General features: G+C 40.7%; 1 protein-coding gene across 1 annotated transcript in view; it reads left to right on the top strand.

The window, feature by feature from the left end:
* The window catches only part of LOC122540179 (dynein axonemal heavy chain 8-like), a 1,249,383-nt gene that overhangs the window by 741,846 nt on the left and 482,709 nt on the right, over positions 1 to 24,828 (top strand). The window contains exon 39 of the mRNA XM_043675521.1: positions 19,662 to 19,764. Within this exon, the coding sequence (XP_043531456.1) occupies positions 19,662 to 19,764 (103 nt within the window). The remainder of the gene's footprint in view (positions 1 to 19,661; positions 19,765 to 24,828) is intronic.

Below are 24,828 nucleotides of genomic sequence, written 5' to 3'. Positions count from 1 at the left end.
CTTTGGGATCACTATACAGTGTTGAGACCCATTTGGTAAACACCTTTCCAATGTGTAAAACAAATATGACCATTCAACCCTATCAAATGCCTTTTCCGCGTCTAATGAAACTACTACTCCTGGTATCTTTCCCTGATGGCAGGCTTGAATCATATTCAAAACCCTTCTAATATTATTGGATGATCTATGGCCCTTAATAAACCCCGTCTGATCCTCCTTTATGATATGTGGCAGTACCCTTTCTAGTCTCAATGCTAACGTTTTAGAAAGGATTTTAAAATCTACATTTAGCAAGGATATTGGTCTGTATGATGTACAATCTTCTGGATCCTTTCCTTTTTTAAAGATAAGAGAGATATTTGCCTCTTTCATCGAAGGCGGGAGACAGCCCTGACTATATGCATACTTATACATGTCCATAAGTGGACCAGCCAATATTTCTATAATTCTTTATAGAATTCAGCTTGAAAACCATCTGGGCCCGATGCCTTACCACTCTGAAGTTGCCTGATTGCGTCAAGTATTTCTTGGACTGTTAGGGGAGCATTTAAGACCGATACCTGTTCCGGAGTTAGGCCCGGAAAGGTCAAATTTTTAAAAAATGACTGCATCCTCCTAGTCCTGTCTTCACAATCCTGCGATTTATATAAATCAGAATAAAATTTTCTAAAGATTGCATTAATCTTTTTATGATCATGAGTCAAAATACCCATACTTTCCTTGATAGACGTGATAATTTGAGGGGCCTTTTTTTTCTTTGCAAGAAATGCTAAGTATCTATCCGGTTTGTCGCCAAATTCATATAACCTTTGTTTTGCAAATAAAATTTCCCTCTTAGCCGTTTGGGTAAGCGTAGTGTTTAGAGCTTTCCTAAGGGCCGTAATCCTTTGCAATTTAATATAGAAGGTCTATCAGCGTATGCAGTTTCAGCTGCTTTTAAGCGTGCTTTGAGCAGATGCTATTGTTCTCCCTTTGATTTTTTCTGGGTCGCTGAGTAGGAGATGATCAAACCTTGTGCATAAGCTTTGATGGTCTCCCACATCATTGATGGGTTGCTAGCCGTACCTGAATTAATTTCTAAAAAAGTTTTAAATTCTTGAGAGAAGTACTTTACAAATTCACCGTCTTTCATTAGGAAGGGGTCCATACGCCAATGCCGAGGGGATGTCCCATTGTTCCTCACCTTGGTTTCCATATATACAGCAGCATGGTCGGAAATTACTTCCTATTTTATAGGATGATATGGAATTTTAAAAAATCGAGGGGGCAAAAAACACATCAATTCTGGTATGACATTTATGTGGATTGGAGTAGAAAGAAAAATCTCTGCCCTGTGGATGAAGACATCGCCATACATCTACTAATCCTAATTCTTTGTTCAGATCCACCAATTGTCTAGATCTGGGAGATACTCCTGCAGTACTCTTGGGAATCCTATCTATTTCTGGATCCATAATACAATTAAAGTCTCCCCCTATATTTGTATGACGGGCACCAAGAGCCATCAATTTTGAGAAGACTTCCGTTATAAATTTAAAGGGGTGTGCCGGGGGGCAGTACAAATTTAAAATCCCATATTCCTCTCCATTTATAAGGGCTTTAATCAGAATATATCTTCCAGATTCTTCTTTTGTCTGATTTAGGATTTTGAAAGGGAAATTCTTCCGAACAAGAATAACAACTCCCCTACTTTTTGAGTTAAAAGAAGAAAAAAAGGCCTGATCAAATCCACCCTGTCGTAATTTCAAGTGTTCTTTATCTGACAGATGTATCTCCTGTAAGAGAGCTGTATCAACTCTTACTTATTTAAGATTTGATAATATTTTCTTCCTTTTGACTAGCGAATTACTCCCCTTGACTTTCCAGGTGCACCACTTAACTGACTGATCAACCATAATCATCCAGGCAAATCCGAGACCCCTCGGGAGGGGAAACCCTATCCAAAACATCCCGAGCATAGAGCATATAAAATTCACAAAAATAAAGGCTCTCTAATACGCTCACAACAATATAATAAAAAACTATTTCTAAATAATAAAAAAAATATAAAATGTATTTAAATGGAGATTTTCCCCCTTGTTCCCAGGGGGTATCACTTCCTTTCCAAAGGTCCATCGTATCCTCTCCCAACCAATGCCCCAGGGAAAACAACCCTGCTCCTAGAGACAGAGGTAAAATAGATTAAGGTAACCACCTCCCCCCACCAACATTAACTAACCCCCCCGACTTATATATATACATACATATATATATATATATACACACACACATATATATACATAAACACATACATACATAGAATAATTTTAAAAAACAACCCCAAGGGGGGGAGAAAATCGTTAAATAGGGAACAAATAAATAAATCCCTCTCCCCACCCCCCAAGATAATATTAAACAGTAAGGTAAGAAAAAAGAAAAAGGGGGGGATATAAACCGGAGTGGAGGAAAGGCAAATCAACATCCATTGTCTCTTACAATTTATCTAAGAGAGTCCAAAAATTCCTTAGCCTTTTCTGGCGATCCGAAGTTATACACGGATCCTTCATGGTTAAAGCGTAGCGTCGCTGGGTAGCGTAAGAAGTACTGAATATTTAAGTCCCTTAAACACTTCTTCGCCTCATCGAATGCCTTCCTCTTTCGGACCACAGCTAGGGAAAAGTCCTGAAATAACATGATCTTGGATCCTTTATAGATCATGGCTTGGGAATCTTTTCCAAGATTTCTAGAGGCTTCTAGGAGTATCTGCCTCTCCCTATCGCTCTGCAGCTGGAACAGGACCGGGCGAGGGCGCTGGTTTGAGCCGAGCCCGTGTATTGTGACCCGGTAGGCCCATTCCACCCTTACCTGGCCTGATCCAGCTTCCAGATTTAAAAGCTGTGGCAGCCACGGCTTGAGGAACGCTGTAAGCACTGTTACCTCTCCCTCATCTTTGATGATTTGCATTGCCCTTCCCAGGCCTTGGACATAAATTATTCAATTGGAAACATGGGTGATTTACTGATCGGAGCAGATTACTGCAGATGCTGGAATCTGTGCTGAAAGCAAAAAATACTGGAGATCACAGTAAGTCAGGTAGCATCCATGAAGAGAAAGCAAGCTAACATTTTGAGTCTATATGACTCTCTGTATAAGTACTCTTCTGGCTATAAAAAAAGTTTCACCTCACCCAACAGCAGCATGTGATGATGACCCCTATGATGATTTGTGATCACTCTGGTGATGACCTGCTTTAGTTACAAAATTGAGTGGAAAAATACCCAGGGACTATTCTTCCAACTGTTCTGTCTCTTTAGGCTCAATTAGACATTCTGTAGTTATAGGCAACACAATAACTTTCACTCTTGCTAAATCATTCCCAAGGAATAAATCAACAGTACCACCACATAATTCCGTCACTGCCCGATCACCACTTACCAGACAATAAGTCATACTTACACTAGATATAATGCAATCAGGATATATTCTCCACCTATCCTTTATATCAAGGTTTTCTTTGAATTTCTGCAGGGAAATTTAAATCCTACTCCAACAAGAGAGTGTGAGTAATCCCAGCGTCCCTCAGTATAAAGTTACAACACCAGGTTGTAGTCCACAGGTTTATTTGGAAATACTGGCTTTTGGAGCACTGTTCCTCGATCAGGTAACTGGCTGATGAAGCTACCCATGGGGATGGCCGCAACCGGGACATTGGGTACAGGTGAGCCCACTGCACTATACATTCTCTCTCTCACACATACACACGCGCATGCGCACGTGCACACACACACACACACACACACACATACACACACACACACACACACACAAACATACTCCTACAGACCCACACACTAATGCACATACCTCTCTCATACACAAGCTCTCTCTCATACGCTCACACATACATCCCCCACACCCACACCCCTTCACAGATTTATACTCCATTATACTCACACACATACACATACACACACTCTCTCACCTCACCCATCTCAACACACACAAACCCACATGATTACACACACTCAGTCTCTCCTGCATATACACACATATAGTTTGTGGGGTGAATTTGTATTTGCAGAATAAATTTTATTTTGCTCAAAAATCCATGTAAGATTCTGTAAATCCCACTTTAGACATGGATTCAGTCTGAACATTGGGACACAGACAGACTTTAACATCACACCTTCAATGCAGTGTCTGAGCTGAGATGGAGCCTATTGTTAAAGCTAACTTGAGAATGTAACTTTTAAAGAAGTTCTAGGATTTACATATGAGAAAACCGAAACTAACATGGTCATTCTAAAAGATGAAAGACTTAATAAACAATCCAGTTTTTTTCAATATATCAGTTCAGCACATCATATTACAGCATCACACTGTAATCTTTTGCTTTAAATTTTGTGTCGGATGATCTTCTGCACCACAACCAGTGGGCGGCACGGTGGCACAGTGGTTAGCACTGCTGCCTCACAGCGCCTGAGACCCAGGTTCAATTCCCGCCTCAGGCGACTGACTGTGTGGAGTTTGCATGTTCTCCCTGTGTCTGCGTGGGTTTCCTCCGGGTGCTCCGGTTTCCTCCCACAGTCCAAAGATGTGCAGGTCAGGTGAATTGGTCATGCTAAATTGCCCATAGTGTTAGGTAAGGGGTATGGGTGGGTTGCGCTTCGGCGGGTCGGTGTGGACTTGTTGGGCCGAAGGGCCTGTTTCCACACTGTAATGTAAACTAAAACTAAACCACCTGATGAAGGAGCAGTGCTCCAAAAGCTAGTGCTTCCGAATAAACTCGTTGGACTATAAGCTGGAATTGTTTGATTTTTAACTTTGTCCACCCCAGTCCAACACTGGCACCTCCACTCCCTTAAGTATAGTTATGTTTCTGGATGTTTTCTTTGAAGAAGTAAATGAATTGACATCTCTTTAGATAAAAACCCTTCATACCTCTCATCTACCCAATGTACATCTTCTGCAGTGTTTATCTCTTGCTTTTGAGTTTCCTTTTCAGACTTTTTTTTATGAGCTCCAACAAGTTCATTGATTCTCCTCATAATTCCCAGCATTTTGAATGAATGTCACCCACTCTGATACAATAGAAATACCTTGGCTTCTGATTTCACTTCCACCCTCAGTGATTTTTCCCTTAGACAGTGAGCTCCAAACACAAATCACTCTCTGGTTGATTTTTCTTTCTTATATCCCCTTTAAATCTCTCGCCCTTTCCCTTATATCTGTGCCCATGTCATTGACTGTTTCATTAAGGGAAATATTTCTTGTCATATAACCATCTGTGCCCTTCATGGTTTTGTAGATTATTTTGTAGTAAAGTTAAAGCAACTGAAGTTATAGTACATAAAATAACTTAAAAGTGTAAATAAAGGTATGGTAAGCCAGCTTGGCCAAGCAGTGTGCCTATCCTCTGACATGGAGAATTACAGACATTTCTCATAATCGAGATCAGCCCAACTGTAGGTAACGTCATTTACAGCTTAAACTTGAGCTAAGGATCTCAAACAGCAATTAGAATCATTAAGGTGCATTGTGTGACAGAGAACATTGTGGATAGCATGTTAAGAGAGTTGGTCACACCACAGGTTGAGGACAAGCAGGCACATGGGGAATGGCTGACCACAAGGCAATCCAAGGGATATATTCAGGTCGTGTAGGAGTCCATAGAAGCTCCACTCAAATTGTTTTTTTGGATATTAATGAGGGTGATGGATCCTTGCAGGAGTACAACAAGAGTCAAGACCATGCCAACACATGTGGCTCAGCTGTCCAGGACAGGGAAGAAAAGGATCTGTCCGGATCCCATTTGGATGCATCACAGCATGGTATGGCAACTACTCTTCCCAAGACTGGTGTCATAGGACATCTGACCAAGCCCACGCAAAATTACAGAGAGTCATGATCGCAGCCTAGTCCATCATCCATCCATTGACTCCACCTTTACTTCCCGCTGCCTCAGGAAAGCAATCAACATAATCAAAGATCCTTTCCACTCCAGTTATACTCAGTTTCACCCTCTTCCATCAGGCAGAAGGTATGAAGGGTTGAATACACATGCAAATAGATTCAAGAACTCCCTGACTGGGAGATCTCAGTCAGGCCAATTTCGAAATAGCATCTCTAATACCATCACACTGAGTACGCACCCCCCCAGCCCCCCAGGGTTGTTTGCTCAGTGCACTGCTGTTCACCCTGCTAGCACATGATTGTGCAGTGATGCACAGGTTGAATCACATCATCAAGTTCACTGATGACACGACTGTAGTGGGTCTCATCAACAGGAATTACAAGTCAACATACAGAGAGGAGATGCAGTGGCTTAACAGACTGGTGCAGAGCCAACAACCTGTCTCTGAACTTGGACAAAATGAAAGAGATGGTTGTTGACTTCAGGATAGCATGGAGCAACTACACTCCGCTGGAAATCGATAGCTCCCCCTTGGTGATCGTGAAGAGCATCAAATTTCTTGGTGTCCACCTGGCAGAGAATCTCACCTGTTCCTCAACATCAGCTCTACTTTCTGCATAGACCAAGGAAAGCCCACCTTCCACCCCTCATTCTCACCACATTCCACAGAGGGTTCATTAAGAGTACCCAGAGCTGGTGCATCACTGTTTGGTTCAAGAATTGCACCATCTTGGATCATTAGACCCTACAATGGATCATGAGAACAGCTGAGAAGATCATTGGGGCCTCTCCTCCCTCCATTACAGACATTTACACCGCACACTGTATCTGAAAGGCTAAGAGCATTGTGGAAGACCCGACACACCCCTTACTCAAACTCTTCTCCCTCCTGCCATCTGGCAGAAGACCAGTATTTGGTCTCTCACAGCCAGACTATGCGACAGTTTCCTCCCCCAAACCATCAGGCTCCTTAACATTGAATGGTTGGATTATTTTCCATCTGAAATTCTTTGCACGACTTTGAATTGCTGCTAGAACAATATCTATAAATTATCTTTTTCTTAATTACACTGTAATTTGCGTGTTTTGTAATTCTTATGCACTTTATGCTGCCCTGTGTATGATCATGTAGTTTGTGCTGTCCATGTAGTACCTTGGTCCTGTAGGAGCGCTGTCTCATTTTTTACTGTATTAGTTGTATATGGTAGAAATGGCAAATATAAACTACGCTTACCCTGTATTATCAGAATTTTGAAAGGACCTCTCATATGTAAATTCTGATCTCTCCCTGCACCTTTTCTTTTGTGGAATTAACACTGTTTTCTGCACAATGTTCTGCTACCCTGATGCACTTTGTATGGTACAATCTGCCTCCATTGCACACAACACAACACTTTTCATTATATCTCGGTACATGCGACAACAATGAATCAATCATTTAATCAAAGATGAAGATGAAGAAGATAATGAAGAAGAAGAATGGAAGGGCAGTCCGGGTGGGATTCTTTAGTGAGCAAACACTCATTTGTGCTGTTGCCACCATAATTCCAAAATGGTGTGTTGCCTCCCTCATGCTAGGGTCAATGATGTCACAGAGTGGCTGTAAAACATTCTTTTGAGAGATGGCAAACAGCCAGATCATGGTCTATCTTTGTACTAATGACATTGGCAGGAAGGGGAATGGGGTCCTGCAATCAAATTTAGCAAGCAGGATTGGTAATGTAGTAATCTCTGGATGACACCCAGTGTCACATGCAAGTGAATACAGACATAGGAAGATAAGATAGATAAATGTGTGTTGGAAAGATAGTGAAGAAGGGAGGGCTTTGGATTCCTGCAACAGACTCTGGGGAGGATGGCACGTCTATAACTTGGATGGGTTACATCGGAACAGAGCTGAGACTGAATTTGTTGCAGGCTTTGTTAGTGCAATTGCTGAAGGATGAAATTAACTCAGGTGTGATGTAGGAATGAGGAAAGAATGTTAAAAAGTAATAGTAGGGTACACAAAGTGGTGGGGTAAATAGTTGACACTAGGATAGGAAATAGTAAATTAATAGCTGAAATCAGAGAAACGGAGAAAGAATGAAGTCTACATGTATGTGAAAACATGGAATATAATTAATTGAAATAACAGCACAGAGGCCAATATCCCATCACTAAGTCACCCTTAATTTGCACGTGCATAGTATTCTGACCAGCTAGCCTAAAGCCAGTCCCCAGAGTAAAGAAGTTCTCTGAATTCCTATTTGTGTCTGTCAGCCAAAGCTCCCTGATTTTCCCAGGTTAGCATTGCTAATCAAGGATCTCATAGTCAATGCGATCCACCTGGCCCTTGTTCCAATTACTACATTATTAAAATTTAGGATTAGGATGTGTGTTGGTAATAGAGGTCTGGCTCAAGGAAGAGCAGATCCAGGTGTAAAATATTGTTGATTACAGTTTTTTCAGAAAAGAAAGGAAAGTAAATAAACAAAGAGGGGTGCCAATTTTTCATCATAGAGACCATTACTGTACTGGAGAAACAGGATCTTTCAGACTGTTCAAGGAACTAATATGGTTAGAACTAATCAATAAAGAGGATGCAATTACAATGCTTATTATAATCTATAGACTTCCAACTAGTGGGAAGAGCAAATCTGCAAGGAAATTACAGGAAGGTGTAAATAACATAGAGTAATTCAAAGTTTGCATAAAGATTTGTAGCTCGGGTGCCGATATGTTTGCTGAGCTGGAAAGTTAATTTGCAGACGTTTCGTCCCCTGTCCAGCTACCATCTTCAGCTTTGGAGCCTTCTGTGAACTGCTGCTGTACTGAGTATTCTGGAATTTATTTGGTTCTGTCCTGCTGCCTCCGGTTGCCGATCCAGTTGTTCATTGTAGTAGCTGGTATATTGGGTCTAGGTCTATGTGTTTGTTGATTGAGTACATGGATGAGTGCCATGCTTTTAGAGTCACAGAGACATAGAAATGTACAGCACGGAAACAGACCCTTCGCTCCAAGCCGTCCATGCCAACCAGATATCTGAAACCAATCTAGTCCCATTTGCCAGCACTTGGTCCATATCCCTCTAAATCCTTCCTATTCATATACCCATCCAGATGTGTTTTAAATATTGTAATTGTATCAGCCTCCACATTTCCTCTGGCAACTCATTCCATACACACAACACCCTCTGTGTGAAAAAGTTGTCCTTTAGGTCCATTTTAAATTTTTCCCCTCTCACTTTAAACTTATGCCTTCTAGTTCATTATCTTCTGTTAATATCACTTATGTTATTTAACTATAACCTTTACAGATCATTCTACCATTAGATTAGTTGGATATTGTAACATATATAGGAAAAGAAAGTTGCAAGAGGACATTCAGATTCTAGAAATTCTCTGGCTATCCTCTGTTTAGCTTGTCCTGTGATCGTTGTGTTGTCTCAGTCAAATTTTTGGTCCTTATTATCTGTGTGTATGGCTACAAGGATAGCTGGCTGTGGTGTTTAGTAGCTAATTGTTGCTCATGGATGCGGATTACTACTTGTCTACTATTTGTCCTGTATAGTGTTTAATGCAGTCTTTGCATGGAATCTTGTCAATTACACTTGTTTTGCACATGTTGGGTATAGGGTCTTTTGTTCTGATGAGTTGTTGTTTGAGCGTGGGTGTCAGTTTATGGGCCATCATAATTCTCAGTGGTTGGAGAAGGCTGGCTTTTAGTTTCAAGATGGGTTTATATAACAGAGCATGGGTAGTGAGTTAGGTTGTGGCATGTCCTCATTACATTGTTTGTCTGTTAGGATGAAGTTGCAGGGATATCTGTTGGTGAAAACTCAGTGGAGGTGTTCTTCCTTTCTTTGTAGATCAGGAGTGCTGCCGTGTTTGGTAGCCCTTTGAACAGGGTCCTAATGCAGCTTCTCTTGTGTCTGATCAGGGGGTCACTGTTGTAGTTCAGAATCTGGTCCATATGTGTGGCTTTTCTGTACATTCTTGTTGTGCATTCATCATTCTGTGTTCTTTCCACCATCACATCCAGGAATGGGAGTTACATTAAGATCTTGTTCAAAATTGCTACAGCATACTGCAGCACTCCCGACCTACGAAGAGAAGAAGAACACCTCTATAGAGTCGTCACCAAGAATGAATATCCTCGCAACTTCATCCGTAGACGCCTAGCAGAGAAACAACGCGACAAGGGCATGCCACAACCCAACACAGTAGCCAGAATAAAATATCTTGGAACTAATAACCAGACTTCTACAACCACTCAGATTCATGACAACACATAAACCAAAAGCAACACTCTGACAATAATTCACTAGAACAAAATACCCTATAACCAACATTTGCAAGACTAATGTAATTTACAAGATTCCATGTAACAACTGCACAAAACACTATCTCGGACAAACAGGCAGACAATTAGTCATCCACGTTCACGAGAACCAACTAGCCACTAAACACTACGACTGGCTGTCTCTCGTAGCCATACACACAGATAACAGGGACCACAAATTCAACAGGAACAACACAACAATCACAGGATATGCTAAACAGAGGACAGCCAGATAATTATTAGAAGCATGGCACTCATTCACGGACTCCAACAACAAACACATAGACCTAGACCCAATATGCCGGCCACTACAACTTGCAGCCTGAACTGGCAACTGGAAGCAACAGAAATGGAACCAAATGATAACCAAATTTCTAGAAGAAAAAGTCCAGCAGCACTTCACAGAAGGCTCCAAAGCACTGAAGATGTCACCTAAATAGGGGATGAAATGTCTGCAAATCAACTTGCCAGCTTGACAAACATATTCACAACTATGGCAACATAGAGTAGTTGCAATGAGGGGCATTAATTGGCTGCAGATATACAGTGGTATTGGTAATCTAAGAGGCAATGAAGGGCAGGTATTCCGAGATTGTCTTCATGACAATTTACTGCCACGATATGTGTACACTCCAATATAAGTAATAGAAGCAGGAGCAGGCAATTCAGCCCCTTGAGCCTGATCCGCATCGTAATATGATAATGTCTTCTTGCAGTTTTTTTGGCCAGTCTTCTTACTAGCTTAACATTTCAGCAACCACTGTCTAGTGTCCAATGACAGACTTATAGACTTCCTGGAGGAATTTCTCTTAAATTTCTCTGTTGTTTTGTCCTTGACTGTTCTGGAGACTGTAAAGCTCACAGTGCCTCTGTGCTTAGTCTTTTTTTTCCTGAATGAATATCACACTGCTTAGTCTTCTTGGTGGTTCTGATTTTGTTTTACTGGAGTCCTGTTGCTGGGCAATAGAAACTCCTATCGTTTAGCCTTTTTGTCCCCGTTTAGCCTTTTTTGATGGTCTAATACAATAACTCAAAGCTTTTTTGAAATCTCCACCTTAAGAAATATTTTTCTATCTGGATGCACGGCATTCAGATGTTCTGCAAACATTGAATGAATTGCAACCCTTCTAAATCTAAGGGTAAGAATTTTACATAATTTCAGGCATTATCAGCTTCCTGACATTAATTAATAGGCACAGTATCTGCCAATCATCTGAAGCTTGTACATTCCATGTACTGCCCATACTAAAGCAGTTTTTCATTTATAATCCAGTTTATAAGCTAAAACCTTACTGGAGAATTTTATCAATCATGGCATGATTTCTCATAAATCCTAAAACTGAAGGATCTTCTGCTGCTATTTGAATTGCTACAATATTCAGATTCTAGGAACACAGGAACACGAGTAGGCCATTTATAGAAAAGATTCTCATCATACTGCTCAATTCCTCATTGGCAAATTTTCCTCCATTGTTCTTGAAGAATTCAGTCCTATCCTATCCCTATTTCCATTACTTTAAATTGATAGTTTTTTTTTTGTCTTTATTGCAAATTACATTGACAGACCAAATCTGGTTGGTATAACGATAACTGATTGGTATAACGATAAAATGTAGAAAAATAATATTTTTATCTCTACCCCATACTTTGAAATTCATCACTGCATTCCATTAAAACCTCTCGCCAGTTGAAGATTTACGACAGGATGCAATGGCATTCCCTGTACATTTTTTTTAAAATTACATTGTTCTTAATATTCTTAATGGATGGAATGCATTCCTTAATTAGTACCCCTCCGGCCTTTAACAGAATCTTTGAGTTGTGAAAGTATGAATGTGCAAGGTGTGACTGTAGCTTGGAAATAATTTTCTTCTTTTCCATCCTTTTGTCCAAATGCCATCAATACCTCTTTTACATTCTGCTCTGAAATGATAGGCCTTGTTAAATGAGTGCAGTAATGTCTCAACTGTGTAAATTACTAATCTACAGATTCCCAGAACATTCACTTTGTATGACTTTATGCCAACTTTATTTTGACCTTTTTCATTGAAGACTTACTTAATAGTACAGTCTGGATAGTTACTGGATAATAGATCCATACTTATGAAATTATACACTTTTGCTCTTTTCCTACTCTTTTTCATGATTTCAAATAGTTATCAGCACCAAGGTGAGATCAGATAGAATTGTCATGTTCTTTTATCTTGCTTTGTTATTGAAGAAATTTATGTAACACTTTAACCAGACTGTTTCTACACAGCGCCAACTTACACCCACTACCTGGAATTGCAAAATTAAACGTGTAAGTTACAAGGACATTTATTACAAGACTGAGGTTTCTTTGTGGAACTACATATAAAACAGAGAACAATACAGCACAGAACAGGTCTTTTGGCCCTTGATGTTGCGTTGACCTGTGAACTAATCTAAGCCCATCACCCTGCACTACCCCATTATCATCCATATGCTTTTCCAAGGACTGTTTAAATGCCTGTAATGTGGCTGAATTAACTATATTGGCAAGCAGAGCATTCCACGTCCTTACCACTCTCTGAGTAAAGAACCATGCCTCTAACATCTGTCTTAAATCTATCACCCCTCAATTTGCAGCAATGCCCCCTCTTACAAGCAGATGTCATCATTCTAGGAAAAAGACTCTCACTGTCCACCCTATCTAATCCTCTGATCATCTTATATGTCTCTATTAAATTGCCTCTTAGCTTTCTTCTCTCCAGCGAGAACAGACTCAAGTCTCTCAGCATTTCCTCACAAGACCTTCACTTCAGACCAGGCAGCATCCTGGTAATTCTCCTCTGCACCTTTCCCAATGCTTCCATATCCTTCCTGTAATGGGGTGACCAGAAATGTATACATTACTCCAAGTGAGGCCGCACTAGCGTTTTGTACAGCTGCAGCGTTACATCATGGCTCCAGAATTCAATTCCTCTACCAATAAAACCTAATACACCATATGCCTTCTTAACAGCACTATCAACCTGGTGGCAACTTTTAGGGATCTATGTACATGGACTCCAAGATCTCTCTGCTCAAGCACACTACCAAGAATCTTTACATTGACCCAGTATTTTGCCTTCTTGTTATTCTTCCCAAAGTGAATCACCTCACATTAATCTGCATTGAACTCTATGCCATCTTTCAGCACAGTTTTGCAGTTTATCAAAGTCTCCCTGCAACCTGCAACATTCTTCATCAACTTTAGTACCATCTGCAAACTTACTAACCAATCTACTTATGCCTGCGTCCAAGTTATTAAATCACTTACAATCTCATGCCTCTGCATTTTCTGCTGTAGCCTACCATGTGGAACCTTATCAAAGGCTTTGCTGAAGTCCATGTACACCACATCAACTGCCCTACCCTCATCCACATGCTTGGTCAACTTCTCAAAAAGCTCAATGAGGTTTGTGAGACATGACCTGCCCTTGACAAATCCATGTTGACTATTTCCAACCAATTTGTTGCTTGCTAGATGATTATAAATCCTATCTCTTATAATCCTTTCCAAAACCTTTCCTACAACAGATGTAAGGCTTACTCGTCTAAAATTACCTGGGTTATCTCTACTGCCCTTCTTAAACTAGGGCACAACATTTGCAATCCTCCAGTCCTCAAGTACTAAACCTGTAGACAATGACGACTCAAAGATCTAGGCCAAAGGCTCAGCCATCTCCTTCCTAGCTGCCCAGAGAATTCTCAGAAATCTCCCATCTGGCCCAGAGGACTTATCCACTTTCACACCTTCTAGAATTGATAACACCTTCTCCTTACTAACCTCAATCCTTTCAAGTTTAATAGCCCATATCGCAGTCTTCTCCTCTACAATATTCTCCTTTTCCTGAGTGAAAACAGAGAGAAATATTCATTTAGCACCTCTCCGATCTCCACAGGGTCCACACACAACTTCCCACTTCTGTCTTTGACATGCCCTATTCCTACCCTTGTCATCCTTTTATTCCTCACATACCTATAGAAAGCTTTAGGGTTCTCCTTTACTCTACCTGCTAAAGACTGCTCATGACCCCTCCCTGCTCTTCTTAACTCTCTCTTTAAAGCTTTCCTAGCTACTCTGTAACTCTCCATTGCCTCATCTGAACCATCTCGCCTCAATGTCACATAAGCCTTCCTCTTCCGCTTAACAAGAGATGCAATTTCTTTAGTAAAACATGGTTCCCTTACCTCATCGCTTCCTCCCTGCCTGACAGGGACATACCTTTCAAAGATATGCAATATCTGTTCCTTAAACCAGCTCCACATTTTGATTGTCCCCATCCCCTGCATTTTGCTGCCCCATTCTATGCCTCCTAAGTCTTGCCGAATTGCATTATAATTGCCCTTCCCCAAATTATAACTCTTGCATGTACCTATCTCTTTCTATTGTTAAACTAAAGGTAACCAAATTATGGTCACTCTATCCAAAGTTCTCACCTATCACTAAATCAAACACCTGGCCTGGTTCATAACTGAGTACCAGATCCAATTTGACCTCCCCTCTTGTCAGCCCTTCGATATACTCTGTCAGGAAACCCTCCTGCACACATTGGTCAAAAACTCATCCATCCAACATACTAGAGTTATAGCATTTCCAGTCAATGTTGGGGAAGTTAAAATCCCTCATAATGACCACCCTGTTCCTTTCACTCTGTCCAGAATCGATTTGCCAATCCTCTCCTCCATATCCCTGAAACTTTGTGGAGGCCTATAAATAACTCCCTGCAGTGTGACCTCCCCTCTTCTGTTTCTAACCTCAGCCCATAGGTCCTCATCAAATGTTCTTTCCGCCACTGTTATACCGTCCTGAACAAAACCACACCTCCCTCTCTTTTACCACCTTCCCTGACCTTAATGAAAGATTTAAACCCTGGAACCTGCAAAATCCATTCCTGACCTTGCTCCATCCATGTCTCAGTAATGGCCACAGCATCGAAGTCCCAGGTATCTATCCATGCTGCAAGCTCACCTACCTTATTCCAGATACTCCTGGCGTTGAAGTAGACACACTTCAAACCAGCTTGCTCTCTGCCAGCACATTCCTGTGACTGTGAAATCCTGTCCATGTCCTCCCTACTCTCATCCACCTCTGTACTGGGAATTACAACGCAGGTTCCCACTTCCCCCAGCTGAGCTAGTTTAAACCCACCTAAATAGCACTAGCAAATTTCCGACTCAGTGGTTCAAGTGAAGACTGTCCTGTTTATAGATGTCTCACCTTCCCCAGAATGAGCCCCAAATATCTATAAACCTGAAACCCTCCCTCCTGCACCATCCCTACAGCCACGTGTTCAGCTGATATCTCTCCCCGTTCTTTGCCTCGCTATCACATGGCATGGGTAACAATCCAGGGATAACAACTCTATTTGTTCTCGCTCTCAGCCTCCACCCTAGCTCCCTGAAATCCTGTCTTACATCCCTATCCCTCTTTTTACCTATGTCGTTGGTACCAATGTGGACCACGACTTGGGGCTAGTCGGTCTCTCCTTTCAGGACCCCAAAGACATGATTCGAGATATCACGGACCCTGGCACTTGGGAGGCAACACACCAACTGTGAGTCTCTTTCATTCCCAACAAACCTTCTATCTGACCCTCTCACTATTGAGTTCCCAATGACTAACACTCTTGTCCTTCCCTCCCTTCCCTTCTGTGCAACAGGGACAGACTCTGTGCCGGAGACCTCCACCCCAGTGCATGCCTGTGGTAAGTTGTTTCTCCCCACCCTGTCAACAGTATCCACAATGGTATGCTTGTTTTTCAGGAGAACAACCACAGCGGATCCTGCACTTACTGTTTTTTTCTCCTTTCTAACAGCTACCCAACTTCCTCCATACCTAAGAGTAACTGCTGTCCTGTAACTCTTATCTATCACAGACTCAGCCTCCCGAATGATCCAAAGTTCATCCAGCTCCCACTCCAGTTCCCTAACGCAGTCTTGGAGGAGCAAGATTTGGGTGCACTTCCTGCAGATGTACTTGGATGGACACTAATGGCATCCCTCACTTCAAACATCATGCAGGAGGAACATTCCTTTCCCTGCATTGCCATCCCTGCTAGTCTCCTTATCAGAAAGTTAAAAAAAGAAGAGAAGCTTACCTGATGTGTCCCTGGTGTATAAGGTTAGAGAAGATGGATGGATGGGAGACCCTGCAAGGGTAGGGTCTTGGGTTTAGAAAACACTCATTTATATAGCTGAGGGGGATAAAAAAAGTCCCTCCTTTCCCAGAAACCTCTGCTTTCCAAGGTGCTGCTGCCGCTGACACTTGAAGTAAGCTTTTGAAGTTTTAAGTCAGTGACTCACCTTTCCCGACAGGGCCCTGTCCAAGCTCCCGCTCTTCCTGCTGCTGGCAACTGAAATATCTTTTAATCTGGCATTACTAGAAATGAAAATGCTAAAATTACAAAAGTTATGATAAGTGGACACTTGGAAAATGATGGTTGGGTTTGACATCATCAACACAGAGAACATTTTTTACAATACCATCCAACAGAACATATGAAAAAGAAAATGGGTGGATCTCATGTATTTGGATTTTCAAAGGCTTTCATTGAGGCTATGCACAGGAGATAAGTAAGCAAAATTAGAGCACGTGAGCTTGAATATAAAACACTAGTATGGGTTAAGAATGTGTTAATGGACTGAAAACAGTAACAAATGGGTCATTCTCAGATTGGTAGGCTATGAGTAGTTGAATACTGTACAGTCAGTGTTTGAGCTCCATCTATTCACAATCTATATCAATGATTTTGATGTGGGGACCAATGAAATATTTCCAAAATTGCTGATGTAGAAAGCTACATTGTGAGGAGACTTCAAAGAGTTGCAGACAAGCTAAGTAAATAAAGAACATAGCAGATGAAGTATTAAATAATTTTTTAAAATGTGAAGTTCATAGATTCAATGAGTCATGCAGCATGGAAACAGACCCTTTGGCTGAACATGACCACACCAACCAGATTTCCCGAACTGAAATAGTCACATTTGCCAGCATTTGTCCCATATTACTCAAAATCTTTCCTATCCACGTACCTGTCTAAATTAATTTTAGGTATTGTGATTGTTCTTGCCTTTACTACTTCCTCTGGCAGCTTGTTCAATATACACACCACCCTCTTCATGAAAAACTTGCCCATCAGGTTATGGCTATTCAGCATATCTATGCCTCTCATGATTTTATAAACCGATATAAAATCACCCCTCAGCCTCCCACAGTGCAGGAAAGGAAGGTTTCAGCCTATTCAGTCTCTCTTCGTAACTCAAGTTCTCCAGTCTCATTAATATCCTAATAAATATCTTTGCATCATTTCCAGTCTTATAACATCCTTCCTGTAATATTGCAATCAGAGATGTTTGCAATACTCTAAATATGGCCTCACCAATGTTTTATACAGCTGCAACAATGACAGCCTGTCCTCAGTGCTCTTTCAACATCTTGATAGGAAAAAAGCAAATATGGAATATTCTTTACATAGTGAAAGATTGGGAAGTTTTGCCCTCCAAATGGACCTGGTGTCTTTTTTTTCTAAAATCACTAAAAAGCAATTAGAAAGCTAAATGATCTGTTGGTCTTTATTGTGAGAGGGTTTAAATAAAGATGTATTTTTCTTGCAAATGAATGCAACTTTGATGAGAACACATTTGGTGTATTATGTAGGTTTGATTGACAGGTTGAAGAGCATAACCAGGGCCCACATATAGATTGAGGGAAGACACACTTTCCTCATTCCTGAAGAAGGGCTCATGCCCGAAACGTCGATTCTCCTGCTCCTTGGATGCTGCCTGACCTGCTGCGCTTTTCCAGCATCACATTTTCAGCTCTGATCTCCAGCATCTGCAGTCCTCACTTTCCCCCCACATATAGATTCCATGTTTAATTCCTATGGATTTAGTTCAATGGATTGCACCTTCCAAATCTATAACCACCACCATCTAGAAGGACAAGGGCAGCAGATACATGGGAACCAACATCTGCAAGTTCCCTTCCAAGACACTCACTATCCTGACTTGGAAATCTATCACTTTTCTTCAACTGTCTCTCAATCCAAGTTCTGGAACTCCCTCCTTGCTTTGTTAGTCTACCTAAACCAAATGCATTGTAATATTTCAAGAAGGCAGTTGGGGATATGGAATAATCTCTGGGTCAGCTATCTCGTGGATGTATATTTTGTTCCACAAATCCAGACGACACAAGTTTCTGTACAATGTAGATGCTTTATTATCAAACAGTTGGCGAGAGATTCCAAAATGTCCCCAAAGTAGCCATGTGTCTACTTGTGGTGATACTTCTCCATGAATCTCTGTCCTACACACAGAGACAGTATATTTTATAAGAATTAAACAAAAGGTTTATCAGTCACATGGACGATTGTCATCACATAAAGTAGGTAATTTTGAATTTACAAAGCCCGATGAATGTCGATGTCCTGTGATAATGTGTGAATGGATTACAGAAACTGATTATCGTATTCTTCATGATTATGTGCTGATGAGAAGAGATTAAGGTAGAAGGGTTTTGCCTGCTGAAAAAGCGGGTTCACGTACCTATACTAATATGGAGGGGAAATGAGACAATGGGAGTGGGGGGCAGTTTAACAGGGTTGTGGCCAAGGCTATCAGTCTTGTCTGAAAAGGGCAAATTCCTCTGTCTGGGGCTACAGGGGGAATCCACATGTGTGGCTCCACTAGACTCTATTTCTAAGATACAGTCAGCCTCTGCCCTACTGAGTTGTTCTGCTGTATTGTAAGAGTACAGGCTTTCAGTTGATACTGCAGTAAGTCCTTTGGTAGTGGAATGTTTAACCCTTGAGTCCCCAGTGTGTCCTGATACAGAAGTGAAGCAAGCCATGGAACTGACCCCTCTGTAGCATTTTAATTTCCTCAATCTCACTAATTAATGTATCAAAATGATAGTTAATTCGGTTGGCAATCTAGGAGAAACATCTTTACCCAGAGTGGTAAGAATGCTAGACTGACTAGTGCAGGGAATGTTGAAGCAAATAGTTTTGAACTATTTCAGGTAGAAGGGAATAAGAGCTTTTTGGTGACAGTTTTAGATGAAGAAAGGTGAAAGAAGCTCAGCTTTGGTGCCATCTTCTTCCTAGATAGATACATGCAGAGTAACCAGCACCCTGCTCGGACCCCTGCCTCTATGTTTAAATTTTCTATTTTGTCTGTTATTGTCTCTATTCTTCCTTTTACTAGTGTCTTACTATTTTCATGCCAACAGAAAAAACTTCAACTAGAAAAAAAACACATCAACCCTATCACTTAACGATTAATTTTCTTTGGATCTTATATTTAACATATTCTCTAATTCATCATTTTCAACTGCCCTGGACATCTACAAACAGGAAATAAAAGTCACATGATCTTTGGTAACAAGAAGATGGAGTTTGAAAAATGCTACAAGTTTTAACATTATTATTTTTGACAGATATTTGGAAAAGAAAAGGTTGCTATTTCCCAGATTCTTCTTTGTATCAGATCCAACTTTATTGGAAATCCTTGGACAAGCCAGTGATTCTCACACCATTCAGGTTTGTTTGAGTAACTTTTAATCTTGTTTGCAAGCCTAACAAAACTGAAGAAACAAAATAAATGTACATTTTAATCAGCTCTTTTATGACTAGCAAGGAAACGTTCAGAAGTAGAAATAAGCAAGTAGAATGTATCATGCTCTGTACCAAATCGTAATTTGCCCTGTTTTCTGTTTTAAATAATTATGTTCCATCAGTATTACATAAGAAGGTTTGCCACTGAACTCAGAGATTGTGAGTTAAAATCCTATCACAAGTTGAAAAATTACGATGGGTTGATACATTGCCACTGAGCAGAATATACAGCTTAGAGTGTCACTGAATGAGACAAGAGCTGATGTTTCACTTGACTGATGACAGCTTAAAATGCTGAGATTAAGTCAGTTGTATTTTTGTAACATGGTGTGACTCCTACAACTAGTTTCATACTGGTATTATGTTGGCATGCAATGGATGATTACTAACATATAACATTTCATAATTACAACCTATTTTCGAGATAAAACCAGTTTCACAGATGAATCTCCAGGCAACCTTTTGTATGCATTTAAAGGTGGCACACGCACGTATTTAGTTGTGTGTATAAGGTCAGCAGTTTCCTTTGACTACCTCTGCAGCACAATGGTAGGAAACATGGAAATGACAACTTATATGGAGGCTCAGGACCTGCAAATGCAAGTCAGGGGTAAGGATTGGGTGTGTTGAGAGCTGTTGGATCATTGCAGACTCGGGAAGGGCCTAGTGTTCTTTGTCCTGGGTGAGAGTTTTGATGTGGACATGGTAAGAGCACCAGGGTTCCTGTGATCTTCAGTACTTGCTAGGGCCTACCATTCACACACCTGACATGCCTGTTAATATCTTATTGCAGTTTATAGCTACCCTCCTGACTAATTACCACCATACTAGTTTTTCTGTTATCCCCAAACTTCTTGATCATATCCCCTACATTTAAGTCATTATCCTCTAATTAGGTGCTGGATTCTAGTCTAAAAATGAGTTGACCTGAGAAAGAAACAAAGGTGGCAAACCATAAAAAGCAAGGCTAGTAAGTAATGTTACAGTAAATGACCCAATGGGGAATAGTGATCGTAACACCATTGAATTCCATGTTATGTTTGAAAGTGACATACCTCAATCACATGCAACATTTTTAAACTTAAAGAAAGCCAATTATGTAAGTATGAGGAGTTAATTGGGTAAATAGGCTAAAAGCTATGGCAGTAAACAAAAAATAGCAATTTTTATTTTAATTCAAAGTCAACAAAAATGCATTTTATTGAAAAAATACTCAGCAAGAAGGAGCTATCTATGGCTCCATCAAGATATTGAGGACAGTATAAGACTAAAATAAAGAGGCTTACAATGATGCACAAATAAACAGCAAAAAGTCTGAAGATTAGGAAAGATGTATAAGTCAGTAAAGGATTCACCTCCCATGCTTCCAGCACAGCCTCTGCTGCAGCTTCAAGCCTCAGTTTGAGTGGAGCCACTCACATTGTACTGCTGCTCTAAACAGAGGCTGTTTCTTCTCTGCACTTTTTTTCCTTTTTATTTGTTAATTGGACATGAATACATTGAATAGGCCAACATTTATTTCCAATCTCAAATTGCCCTATGGCAAAAGCAGAAATTGCTGGTAAAATACAGCAGGTCTGGCAGCATCAGGGGTGAGAAAGCAGAGTCATTGTTTCATTGTCCAGTGACCCTTATTCAGAAAGCAGAAAAAGGAAAACCGTGAATTAAAGGCCTGACCTAACATCAGCCATCAGGAAAAAGCTAGACTATTATTAACAAAGTATTCAGAATTCACACAGAAGAGATAGTTCTTTAGAAGCAGTCAAGATAGTTTTGCGAATGGGAAATATCATTAAACAAATTTATTACAGTTTTTGAGGATGTTTTTAGATTACTTACAGTGTGGAAACAGGCCCTTCGGCCCAACAAGTCCACACCGACCCGCCGAGGCGTAACCCACTCATTCCCGTACATTTACCCCTTTACCTAACACTACGGGCAATTTAGCATGGCCAATTACAGTGTGGAAACAGGCCCTTCGGCCCAACAAGTCCACACCGACCCGCCGAGGCATAACCCACTCATTCCCGTACATTTACCCCTTTACCTAACACTACGGGCAATTTGGCATGGCCAATTCACCTGATGTGCACATCTTTGGACTGTGGGAGGAAACCGGAGCACCCGGAGGAAACCCATAGTAACCCGGATGTAGTTACTATGGTAGATAAAGGGACAAAGTTAATGCCTCTATTTTAAAAGATATTTAATAAAATGTGACGCAAAAGATTAGTTGGCAAATTAAGAGCTCCTGGAGCTCTGGTGATATAAAGGGTTATTAGGCAAAGAAGAGCATAACATATTAACATGGATGGAAAATGAACTAGCTGGCAGAAAACAGAGTGCATAAATGGTCTTTTTCTCATTAATAATGTGATGAATGGAGTTCCTCAGGTTTTGTGCTGAATCCTCAATATTTAACCATTTGTATAATGATGTAGGAGAGGTAAGCAAAGTCAAAGTAGTTAGATTTTGAGACAATGCAAAGATAGGTTGGAAAGTATGTTGTGAAGAGAGTATAAGAAAATTATAGATAGGTTGAGTGAGTGACCAGAGGGCATAATCTTCAAATAAGGGGTTGCATATTTAAAACAGAGACGAGGATGAATTTCTTCCTTTAAAGGATTGTGAATCTATGGAATTCTTTATCACAGAGGGCTGTTGAGGCTGGATCATTAAGTATATTTAAGGCTGAGATAAATTTTTATTCAGTAAGGGAATCAAGGATCATTGGAAAAAGACAAAAAAGTAGAATTGAGGATTATCAGATCAACAAACTCAAATGGCTGAATGGCTACTTTGTTCCTATTTCTCATGGTCTTAAGGTCTAATTGCCATTGAGAAGGTGGTAGTGATCTGCCATCTTGAATCATTGTATTCCTTATTCCTGTCAGTACTCGAGTAGTACTGTCACTAGACTATTAGTTCAGTGTCCCAGGTAACGTTCTGCCATGAATCTGCCATGTTGATGGTGGAATTCAATCGTTTTAAAAATTCTGGAATTAAGAGTTTAATGGTCACCATGAAACCATTATCAATTGGAAAAACCCAATTTGTTCACTAATGGCCTTCAGGGAAGGAAACGGCCTTGTACAAGTGACTCCAGACCATCAGCAATGTGATTGACTCTTAATGGCTCTCTGGACAAATAAGAATGTGTAATAAATGCTGGCCTGGTCAGTGATGCCTATAACCTGTGAATAAATTTTAAAAAACAGACAGGAAATGCAATATGGTTCCAAGTCAGGATGGTGTATGGCTGGGATGGGAACTTGCAGGAGGCGTCTTTGTTCTTCAATTTGATAGAGGTCACTGAAATAACTCCGGAGAGGCTGTTATCCCATCACCAAGTCACTTGTTATTTACACATAGAGAGTCCTTGACACTGATCCAGCTTCGTTCGGGCAAGCTCTCAGAGTGAACAGGATGTCTGTCAATCCTGCTCATATCTGTCAGCCAGGATTTCCTGATTGAACCAGATTAACAGCACTAATCAGAGAACTCATATTCTATGAGATCCACCTGGCTGACCTCATTGCAATCACTGTCGTCACAACTTTGAAAGGTGGTGTTAAAGAGCTTAGATCAATTGTGCAGTGCATTGTAAAGAACAGTTTTATATTTTGGAATGTCAGTTTAACAGAGGAAAAATATACTGTTTTAAGCCAATGGACTATGAAAGAAGATGTGTTTTTCAACCACTTCCAATTGGGTGTGATCAGGAGTACTCAGCATAGTAACAATTTATTTTTGATTGGTTCCTTGTCAAGTGGTTACAGCTTTGTGTTTGAACAATACAGCAGAAACATCCAGCCTATAGAGAAGAAAATATTGGTGCTCTCAGAAGAAAATTCTGAGCAGCTAATTACACGCTATCTCTGCAAATTCCCTTCTTGAAAAGAAAAGGGAAAATTCCTTCAGAGACAATGGAAGAGTAAATCCTGAAATGGGAAATGAGGGGTTGAAAGTTGGTATGTCCACAAACTTGTGAAAATCAAAAAGAATTGGAAGAGAATTTAGGGAAAGTTCTTTAGATTGAAGCCAGAAATATGCTTCACTGACACTTCTTCTAATATTTGTGCCCTGTTCTGACTCTTTGTGTATCTGTTTGTGTGTGTATCAGAACTTCTTAAAGGGATAGAATGTAAGTAATTTGTGTTTCTAGCTTACGATTATACGAAGTAGGAATAGTAATAGGTTGCTCATCTCATTGAGCCTATTCTGCTATTCAATATGATCATGACTGATCCAACATGACTCACATTCCCTTTCGTTTGCTTTCCCTGTAACCGTTGAGTCCCCTACTGATCAAGAATCTATCTTTTTAGCCTTAAATATACACAAGGACTCTGACTCTCACAGCTCTTTGTGGGAAGGAGTGCCAAAGACTCACAAGCCTCTGACCAAAAAAACTTTCCCCCTTATCACAGTCTTAATTTGGAACCCCTTTATTCTGAGACTATGCCCTGTGGTCCTAGACTCTCTCACGAGGGAAAACGTTCTGTCACCATAAGACCATAAGACATAGGAGCAGAAGTAAGGCCATTCGGCCCATCGAGTCCACTTCGCCATTCAATCATTGCTGATGGGCATTTCAACTCCACTTACCGGCATTCTCCCCGTAGCCCTTAATTCCTTGTGACATCAAGAATTTATCAATTTCTGCCTTGAAAACATTTAGCGTCCCAGCTCTACAACAGCTCTCTGTGGCAATGAATTCCACAGGCCCACCACTCTCTGGCTGAAGAAATGTCTCCGCATTTCTGTTCTGAATTTACCCCCTCTAATTCTAAGGCTGTGTCCACAGGTCCTAGTCTCCTCACCTAACGGAAACTATTTCCTAGCGCCCACCCTCTCCAAGCCATGTATTATCTTGTAAGTTTCTATTAGATCTCCCCTTAATCTTCTAAACTCCAATGAATACAATCCCAGGATCCTCAGCCGTTCCTCATATGTTAGACCTACCATTCCAGGGATCATCCATGTGAA

Source organism: Chiloscyllium plagiosum, chromosome 3 (genome assembly GCF_004010195.1).
Source record: "Chiloscyllium plagiosum isolate BGI_BamShark_2017 chromosome 3, ASM401019v2, whole genome shotgun sequence".
Taxonomy (NCBI): Eukaryota; Metazoa; Chordata; class Chondrichthyes; order Orectolobiformes; family Hemiscylliidae; genus Chiloscyllium; species Chiloscyllium plagiosum.
Note: the sequence above shows the minus strand (reverse complement) of the source record. Positions and strands in the feature narration are given on the sequence as shown.